The 9,550-nt window shown below is 62.5% G+C and overlaps 1 protein-coding gene across 1 annotated transcript; it reads left to right on the forward strand.

The window, feature by feature from the left end:
- Window positions 1–6,342: 6,342 nt before the first annotated feature.
- Window positions 6,343–9,145, forward strand: COX5B (cytochrome c oxidase subunit 5B). The gene is made up of 4 exons (XM_067540301.1): window positions 6,343–6,506; window positions 7,612–7,682; window positions 8,273–8,372; window positions 8,918–9,145. The coding sequence occupies exons 1-4, from the start codon at window positions 6,401–6,403 to the stop codon at window positions 9,031–9,033; spliced, it is 393 nt and encodes a 130-aa protein (XP_067396402.1). The 5' UTR covers window positions 6,343–6,400; the 3' UTR covers window positions 9,034–9,145.
- Window positions 9,146–9,550: the final 405 nt, after the last annotated feature.

Genomic DNA, 9,550 nt, shown 5'->3' on the forward strand with positions numbered 1-9,550 from the left:
ACAGCGAGGCCGGGGAAGGGCAGGAAGAAGGGAGGGGCTGTCCCCTGCCACCGGGAATCAAGGGCGCCTTTGTCCCCCTTCTCCCCCTTTCCCCCCCGAGAAGCCCCGGGGCGACCAAGTGGGTTAAATATAGACCAAGTCACAAGTGAGTTCCTTTCGCTGGTGTCAGGCTAGTCCTCAGACCCTCTTATTTAACCAGCACGGCCCAGCCAGCCACCTTCCTGATCCCCCCCAGGGCCTGCGGCATCACTGACCCAGACTCCTGCCCCGGGAAGCGCCCAGGAGCGGCCTGGCCCCATGGCCGGAGCTCGGGGCCGAGCTGGGGCAGTGTTGGCCCAGAGGAAGGATGCCCCCGTGGGCAGGGCACCGGCCTGGCACTTCGGGCTAGTTCCTGGCCCTGCCCGACAAGCAGGGGCCCAGACCTTCCACAGACCCGTTGAGTTCCAGGGACGGGGGGGAGGCCACCGGGATCTGGGTCCTGGCCCAGCCCTGCCCCCCCAGGGGCACCGTCAGAACCGATGCCACGTGGAGAGATGACAGGCGAGGGCCCGGGCTACCAGCTGGTGCACAGGAGTGGCCGGGGCGCTGCCCCTGGCTTCCCTCCCCGCAGAGAGCAATGGGGGCCAGGCAGATCTGGGGGGGTCCCTCCGTGAGCCATTCCCAGGCGCTGTGCAAATGAATCAGATGCAAACTCCTTGCTTTATTGCATAGGTGAGACGGAGGCAGAGAGATTTTTCCGTTCCTGTTATGATAATGGCACAGCGCTGTGGAGTGTGGGGGCATAAGTGAACCCCATCTCCCTAGTAAGTGCTTTCCTGAGACGTGTCCTATTGAACCTCAAACTAGCTTGATGAATTCTGTGTGTGTGTGTGTGTGTGTGCGCGCGCGTGCGCACATAAGTAAAATGTATGCGCAGGGCATAAAGAGACACCGACAGAAAGGGGAGTAGAGACGCACACTGCCATCCTGACCCTGAAGGCCGAAGAATCCCTATCAAGGACCCTAAAGTGCAGAAGGATCCGCCCTGGGAACAAAGCAAGAAACAAGAGACAAGTCAGGCTTGCAATTAGCTGGTGATTAACGACACTGAACCACAGGCAGCTTCATACAGCCAGGCCCCTAGACTGACATGGGAGCCAGCAAGGATAAAAGATGGGGTAAAAAGATGGAAATTTTCTGCAATTCTCATCTTGGAGCGTTGGATTCGCGACCGACAGAAGCCCGGCTCCCTCCTCGTGCCCTGTCTGGGTGGCCGTGAGGCTCGAGCAATGCAGAAGGACGGGTCATTCTGTGACAGCAGCTTGCAGAATCGTGGGTGTGAATGTGCGTGTGTGTGACGGCTCTCTGATAGTCTGCCATTTACAGTGTTGGTGTACTGCCCTGGTCCCCTGAATAAGATCCTGCTGGTCTTTTCTTTTACAAGCATAACAGAACCCCCTTTCAGCCTGTTATGCCCCCCACCCCCTGGCCCACATCTCCCCCGGGGAGAGAACTGCCCCCCAGCCAGCTGGGCGTCATGTGACTCCGTGCCCAGCCCCAGAGACGGGCGCAGTGTAACACCTGCTCAGAGAGAAGGGGCAGCCACGCTGCCTCGCCCCATAGTGCTGGGGGGCAGAGCCCTTAGCGAGGGGCACCCTGACCCCACGTCCAGCCGGGCAGTGACCCCTTGCGGCACCTCCCCGGGACACGATTCAGCTCACTGTCCACGTTTGCCGCCGCGCACGCCAACACCAGAGACCCAGATTGTCAGGCTCCCCTGGGTGGGGTCTGGACCTCCCGGGGCTGGTGCTGGCTAGAGAGCTGGTGGCATGGCGGGACGGGCAGGGCAGAGCGGGCGGCTGATCCCAGCCCTGCCGCGGCGTGAGCTGGGCCAGGCACGGCCCTGTCCTGTGACTCAGTTTCCGTTTGGCGCGGGAGCACGTCTCTTCCACACGGGCGCTGGCACCACAGGCGAGGTGCCACCATCCGGACAGGGCGGGGGGGGTTCAGCGGGGGGGCATGCCCCCTCTCAGTCAGCGCAGGCCCCCACATGGCGCTCAGGGCGCTGTGCTTCAGATGGGCCAAAAGCCCGAGCGCTTGTGATCACTGGGATTCCCGAGACAGGCTAGGACAGGCAAGGACCCCATCCCCCTTCCTACCTTCGTGCAGCCCCGCCGGCGTCTCCCCAGCAGCACTCGCCACGCCTCACCCCAGAGGCGACTGCACTTGCCTCTTCCTGGCCTCACCTAGGAGGCCGTGAGGCTCCGCGCCCCAGGGGCTGTGGAGTTCCTGGGCTCGGAGGGTGAAGGCAGGTTGACGAGCATCCCGCTGTTCGGCACAGGCCGGCTGGGGTACGCGGCCCCCTTCAGTTATGCAGGCGCTGCCGGTCGTGGTGCAGGACGGAGAGGACGTTGCATGGGGGCGAGCGGCTGAGTGCCCCACCCTTGGCCCACACCCAAGGGGCTCCTGATCTACCAGCGAGGGGGGGCCAGGCAGGACCTGGCCCTGAAATCTCAGTACTGGCCCGATGCACAACCCACAGGACGAACAGGGAGCTCCAGCGCCGTGCCGGGGCATCCCCGAATTAGGTCTGGCCACGGGCCGTCTGTCTGTCCCTCCGGAGTCCCAGCAGCCAGATGTGCAGTGGGGCCACTGAGGATGAGGGGAACTGGAGATGGCGAATGCTCCCCACCAGCTGCTACAATCCCTCACAGCTGCAGACCTGGCTCCGGCGCCCTACGTGAACGAGCAGCAGCGGCTCCAGAACCTGTGGGTGCAGACGCCAGGCAGCCCCGTCCTTGGCGTTTGCCGCCGAGCCCGCCGCAGCTCTGCATGCAGAGAGCCCAGGATGACAGCGGCCGGGCCGGCGGAGAATCAATCGCCCTCCAGGCGCGTGCAGGTCCGCAATGCCACCGCCCTGTGAGCAAAAACTCTGCACTGGGGGCAGCCACCTCCAGGCGTGCGAGGCCGTAAAGCAGCTCCTGCTTTCCACGATTGTCGCACGGGGCCGTCGCCGGGAAATAATAGATGGGTTCAATGCCCGGGGCTTCCCAAATGCTGGTGGGGCGATAAATGTGCCTCTGGGACCCGGGGGTTATATGGCAGTCCAAGGGGTGAGCGCAGCATGGGTAGCCCATGCTTGACTTGCTACAAATACCAGGATAGGTCTGGCAGCACATGAAACACGCTGCAATGCCAGGAAACATTGAAACAGAAAAGGCAACCGTGGCATGGTTTGGCTAGAAAACGGCCTGCTAGGAACCGCTGGGGCGAGATGCTTGTTCGGTTTCCATGGCGGATTCTTTCCTTGTCTTGTCTTCCGGGGCTGCCAGCCAGAGCGACACCTAGGAACCGCCTGAGACCTGCCCAGCCCGTCCCTCGGCAGTCCCTGACCAGCCGTTGGGGGGGGAAACGGGGCTCAGGGCGATTCCCTAGGCCCTTGCAACCCTTCCCAGCCATCCTGCTCTGTCTTCCCGGGAGGCCCAGCACGGTGCTGCCACCCCGTGGTCTCATTGCGCTGGGAGGAAAGGACAAATCTTCCAGATCCAAGCTTCGGAAGGAAATGTTCCTTTTTTCGTGGATTACCGCAGGTGATGTAGACAGAGCCTGCTCCAACGCCCAGTGGAAAGACTCCCATTAATTTCAGTGAGATCTGGACCACATCCTTCCTTGGGTCCCTAGGTTAGGTATAAACCAATGGAAGCTAAGCCAAAATAGGTCTAGGTCTCACAGCTCTGCCTAGTGTCCGACATGAGGATGCTTTTTCTCATCTCGTGCTTGTCTAGGCTGGCGTTTTGTCTGCATTTTTACATGCCTGGATCGTCACTAGATGTTTCTGAAACGACCCCGATTGCCGTGTCGTTGAACGCCCCGTGAGTCACGCTTCTTTGGAGAAACGATGCCTTCCATTTGCTCGTTGTTTTGGATCCTTCCTTCCTGCGGTTGCAGTGATGCTGTCCCTACCACAGTCATGCTGCTCTTGGTACTAGCTCCGTGCGGCTAAGACTCTGACAGCCATTTACAAACGTGAAAGAATTCAGCTTAGCAAAACACCATCCCAGAAAATTGAGGCACAATGGGGGAAGTGATTTGCCCAACGGACGTTGCCCAAGGCTGACTAGAAACCCTGGCTCCTGGCTTCCTTTTGTGAGCTTTAATCCTAACAGCGAGAAGCCCAGAATTTAAAGGGAGATGGACCAGCCAGTGATAATAGCTTTGCAAAAATCTCTCCCATGCACTAAGTACTTTACATCTGTGGTCCTGATTCTCCAAGGCAACGAGAGAGGCCCTCAAATCGCTCAGGAGTCAATGGGAGTTGAGAAGAGTCTTGGCATCCATTATGAGGTGCAGGATCGGGGCTCTCCAACCTGCGTGAACCCCCTGTAGTCGGGCGCAAGGTCCGATCCTGAGCCCTCACAGTGCCCATTGAGTGCAGTGGGAACTCGCAAGCGTCCAGCCCCTCGGGATCGGCCCGGGAGGTTGTACAGGATGTGAGTCAGGGCGGGAATGAGAGAAACGGTTTCTGTTTCTCCCCGAAGATCCAGCTGTGAACGCCAAGCCTCATGACGGCTCAGTCAGCACTCAGCAACCCTGTCCCGGGCTACACCCGGTTCATGGATAACTGGGACAGAACCCTGCCAGTCTGTGGCTTGAACGAGTGGGAAAGCCAAGGCCTGGATTCACCGTGCCATGACCACGGCTTCACAGTGTTCTCTATGGAGGCACCCCAGTGTGAATCAGGAGTAACGCTCAGGCGAACCCGGGCGTTCAGCCCAATCCGCACAGTTCAGGTAAGAACATCACTGAAACTGTATCCTCACTAGAGACGCTGCAGCGGCACCACAGCGACGGGAGGCGTTCTCCCATCGGCACAAATAATCTACCTCCCCAAGAGCCTGTCTACACGGGCTAGAGGGGGCTAGTTTGTCTTAGCTACATTGCTCAGGAGTGTGAATATTTCACACCCCAAGTGATTCATTGGGTCCATCTCACTTTTTATTGTAGGCCTGGCTTGAGGCTGGTTCAAACAGGAATGAATTCAGGCAAGTTCTATGTGTTGTACTGGGGGGCAGACTGGATGATCCAACCAGGCCCTTCTGGTCTTGGAATCAATGAATCCATTACCAAGATTTGGATTATACTCTTGAACAGCCTGAGACTGTCGGCCCAAAGCCAGCAGAAGCCAGCACCGCTTGGAAACCCAGAGGACTTGTGGTGTGAGCAATTCAGTGTTGTGTTGCTGGGCCATTTCCATATCAACAAGATAAAGGAGGCCCAGAAAGGCTGTGAATTGGTGCGACCATCAAGGACAAATGCTAATAGGAGGAGCAGGAGAAGGAGTCAGGCTGCTCAAATTCCTCCCATGCACAACTCCATTTAAAGGGACTCGATTCAGGCACAATCAAAGCCTAAGCCAGCCCCCTTTGTCCTTTGCTGGCCAAGCCTGCCAACGCTCCCCACCCCAAGCATTGAAATCTCATCAGTCAGGTCCCCCAAAATGAGGAGCTCTCCTCAGACTGATGGGAGCAGCGCTGTGGTTCTGGAATCGGCCATCTGGTGTTGGAGCCGTCCCGGGTCACAGCTTTACCCATGGGCCGGCCACAGGCAATGGCAGAGGCTCTTAGGTGACTCCAGGAGCCGGGGCTGGAAGAAACTCATGAAATGTTACGAGATTTGAGCGCAAACCGGGAGACTGGGCAAGCACTGCCGCTCCCAGCGACCCTGGCGCGCCAGGAGGGTGGCGGCTCCTGGGACCAGGGCGCCAGGAGTGGGTGTCGGGCGGGGGCACAGCGCAGCCCCCTGTGCACAAGTGGCCCACGGGCCTCTGATTGCAAACGCCTCCGTTGCTGGGCCCCAGCTGCCGACGCCTGGAGCCGGGCGGAGGGAGCCGGAGCCCCCAGCCGGCTCCTTCGGGGGCCACCAGCGGGCCAGCCTGGCGAACGGGGGCTCAGTGCCCAGCTCGCCTGACCCCTCCCATGGCAGGGGCACCTCGCGGGGCCGCCCGGGTTCTGCTGTGCAGGGCGCTGCACATGCAGGGTGGAGCCGGCCCCGCCTGGGTGTCCCCGGGGGGGGGGGGGGGACGTTCAGGGGCGGCCCGGCTCCCGTGGGGGGCGGGGAAGCAGCGGGGGGGAGCTATCCCCCCAACCGGGGCCGTGCAGGTGAACGAGCAGCACGTGACAGGCCCTGGCCGGGAAGAGGGTGGCCCCGCCCATCCTCGATCACGTGGTCGCGCGGCCTGGACACGTGACCGAGGGCCCGGCGCGCGCGGCCCCGGCCGGAGCTGCGGGCTCGCTCAGCCCTCCCTCCCCCGCACCGGAAGTCCCGCCCCGTTCCCGGCCATCGTCCGGAAGGAAGAAGGCCGCGGCCGCGCGCGCTCCGTCAGTGTCACTGTCCGTGTCCGTCCGCGCCAGCCGCTCGCGCCATGGCCTCAAGGTTACTGCGTGTGTGCGGGGCCCTGCGCCGCCTGCCCGCCCCGCGCCGCCCGCCCGGACCCGGACCCGCCCGCGCCCTGGCGGCGGCTGCTGGAGGTGAGCGGGGGGGGGGTCGCGGGGCTCCGGGTTACACCGCGCCGGGCCGGGCCGGGCCGGGGGGTCTCGGGCCGCGCCCCTCCCCCCCCGCCGCCCGTTACCGCCCCTCCCCCCCGCACCGCCGGGAGCCGCCCGGGTCCTGCCCCGGGTTCGATTCTGGGTCGCGGGTCTCCGTGCGAATCACCGCCTAGCGCTGCCTCCCCGGTTCGGTTCGGTTCGGTTCGGTTCTCACCGGCACCTCGTCCGCGTCCGGCCCCGCCTCGTCTGCGGGAGAGTCTCCGCTAGATCCCGGGTGTCTGTCCGGTCTGTGCTCCCCGCCCCTGACCCCTTTACTAGCCCCTCTGCGGCCGCCCTACTCTGCCGGGCCAGCAATCCGGATCCATTCCGGGGCAGGGGGAGCCCGCCCCGCCCGCCCCGGCTCCCCCGTTCCCAAAAGGTTCCCCACTTCCGAAAACACCATCGTCTGAGCCGCACGGTGAGACCCGGCCGTGCCGCCTGCCCTGCCCTGCCCTGCCCGCGGGACTGGATCCATTTCAGAGAATATCTCAACTGCCAGCCCACATCTGGCCTCCCCGCTTCCCCCGCCATTGGTCTCTACAGGGACCACGACCACGGCTCCCCCAAGCACTGCCCAGAGCGGTGGCTCTCAGCCAGGGTACGTGTACCCCTGGGGTACACAGAGCTCTCCCAGAGGGTAGGTCACCTCCAGATATTTGCCTGGTTCTACAACCGGCTGCATACACAGCACGAGCGGAGGAAGGGTTGAGAACCGCTCATCTGGAGAGAGCCACACGTGCACCCAGCAGGCCATTCCCCGTGCAGTTCTCCCCCTCGTCGCAAACCCAGCTATCCCGCAGGACCGGTACCTGCCTCATCTTAATAGCTGGGTCCCCCCGCCCCTGGAGGGCTCTCCTCAGTGTGATATCACCTGGAAGGAGGGTCCCAGCCATGAGATGGTTCCCCTCTGCTCCAGCGTGCTGTTCTGCCCTGGGCCTCCCCCTCTGCGCTGCTGAGGTCGTCACTGGAGGCGCTCGTGGGGCAGGATGGATCCTGCCCAAGACAAAAAGATCCTCACACTCGGCTGTTGTTTCTCCCCTATCCCCAGGTATCCCCAGTGATGAAGAGCAAGCGACAGGGCTGGAGAGGAAAATCATGGAGGCCATGAAAAAGGGACAGGTGACCAGAGCTACCCCGGAACGGGTCCCCTAACCCCAGCACCCTCCCACTTCTGCTCCATAGTCAGCCTGTAACCCAGCGTCCTTCATTTGCTAGTTACTAAGCAGGCTACCAGCTGTACCATCCTCTTCCCCCTGGTGCTATTTGCCTGGGGCAGGGGGGTGGCTGGTCAGTTTCGCTATGCACTAGCAGAAGATTAAATCACTGACCATGTTCGGTGGGGGTCAGGGCCGGGGTTAGCAAAGCCAGGGGAGATCCCCACCGGTTAAGGACTTGGGGGGGATCCTGGTTTTAGAATGACACACACTGAGCTAAGCAGGAGAAATCACAATGGCCTCCCGCCTCCCTGGGGCCGCATCATGCGGGCTGGACTGGTGGCGGGTTAGCAGCGGCCGCTCCAGGGTTTGGCAGCAGAACCAGCTGGCACGGCAGGCTCTGTGCTGAGACAGGGCGCGGTGCTGGGGGGTGAGGCCCGGCCAGAGCAGAGGGCTGGCAGCCTGGCCCAGTCGGAGCTCCGGGATCTGTGCTGCACGGCAGCAGCAAACACTGCCTCCCTCAATCCCTGGCTGATCGTCCCATGTTTCCTGCAGGACCCCTACAACGTCCTCCCGCCCAAGCGCTACGGTGGCACCAAGGAGGACCCGCACTTGGTCCCCTCCGGCTTCGACAAGAGGCTGGTGGCCTGCAGCTGTGAGTGACACGTCGCACAAGGCGGGGGTGTTGGGGGTGGAGGGCAGAGGCTCTTGGCCAAACGGCAAACAAACGCCCCCCTGTCAGAGCCCCCGTGGGTGGCTGGACGGCCTGGCCCCTTCCCTGCAGGGCTGATGGTGCCCGAGTGGAGAGAGCTCAGCCAAGGCTTCGCTCTGGCTTCTGGACCAAATGGCTGGCTCTGAGCAGGACTCTGATTGCAGCTGGGGCCGATGGTAACTGGCCTCCGAGGGGAAGGGAACAGGGCAGGGCCCACTGCCTCAGGAGTCCTGGCCTCTGTTGCTGAGGGCTGGGACCTCGGCATGGCCTCCCTGCTTGGCCAGAGGTGCACGAGGGACGCAGGCACAGAGCAGGGCTGCTGGGGGAACGCAGCACACCTCTTCCCGCTCGGCAGCCCCGAGAGGGGCTCTGCTCTCAGCTTCCTCCTGCTGAGAGGCCAGGCCTGGCTGCCCTGCTGGTTAATGGCTGCACCCCCAACCCGACCGCCCTGGGAGAGTGGATCCGTCTCACCCCCTTTCTCCCCGCAGGTGAAGAGGACAGCAGCTGCGTGACCTGGTTCTGGGTGCACAAGGGCGGGCAGCTCCACCGCTGCCCCTCCTGCGGGGCCCATTACAAACACGTCCCTCTGCAAGTGCCGGCGTGAGAGGGGCCCTGGCCCGCCCTGCGGGACCCTCCTGTCTGTGCTCTGGTAGCCCAGGCCCCTGCGTGGTGCTTCTCAGGAATCAATAAAGTCTGTGTTAAAGGCGTTGCCTCTACCTGCGTCTGGGCTGCTTCCTTTGCTGCGGTGGCCGGCCCAGAGCTTGCTGGGGCTCCGCTGGCCCCAGTTCTCTGCCTCCTCCCCTTCCACAGCAGGGCTGGAGGGAGCCCCCCCCCATTCACTGGATTGCTCTGCCAGGGAGTAAACAGGCTTTTGCTGTGTAACCAGGGGAGCCAGGGACAACTCTGCTCGGCCAACACCTGCGGGAGGGGAGGGGATGGACTGACTCAGGCTGGAAAGAAGCCCCAGCTCCAGACAGGTAAGGGGGAGGTGTGGAGTCCTGGCCCCAGGGGCTAGTGTTTACAGAGCCCAGTGCCATGCATTGTACCCCCTGTGCTGCCCCCTGGCAGGGTGAGGGTTAATGGTCTGTCTGCTGGCTGTGGGCCCTTCTGTGCTGGAGGTG

This window comes from Emydura macquarii, unplaced genomic scaffold, assembly GCF_026122565.2.
Source record: "Emydura macquarii macquarii isolate MOO-44397 ecotype Brisbane River unplaced genomic scaffold, CSIRO-AGI_Emac_v2 contig_573, whole genome shotgun sequence".
Taxonomy (NCBI): Eukaryota; Metazoa; Chordata; order Testudines; family Chelidae; genus Emydura; species Emydura macquarii.

Excerpts from the sequence above, each read along its gene's own strand:
- COX5B (XM_067540301.1), top strand. The coding sequence starts at position 6,401 with ATGGCCTCAAGGTTACTGCGTGTGTGCGGGGCCCTGCGCCGCCTGCCC. Across the intron at positions 7,683-8,272 it reads AGGCCATGAAAAAGGGACAG|GACCCCTACAACGTCCTCCC; the intron begins GTGACCAGAGCT and ends TGTTTCCTGCAG. Across the intron at positions 8,373-8,917 it reads GAGGCTGGTGGCCTGCAGCT|GTGAAGAGGACAGCAGCTGC; the intron begins GTGAGTGACACG and ends TTCTCCCCGCAG.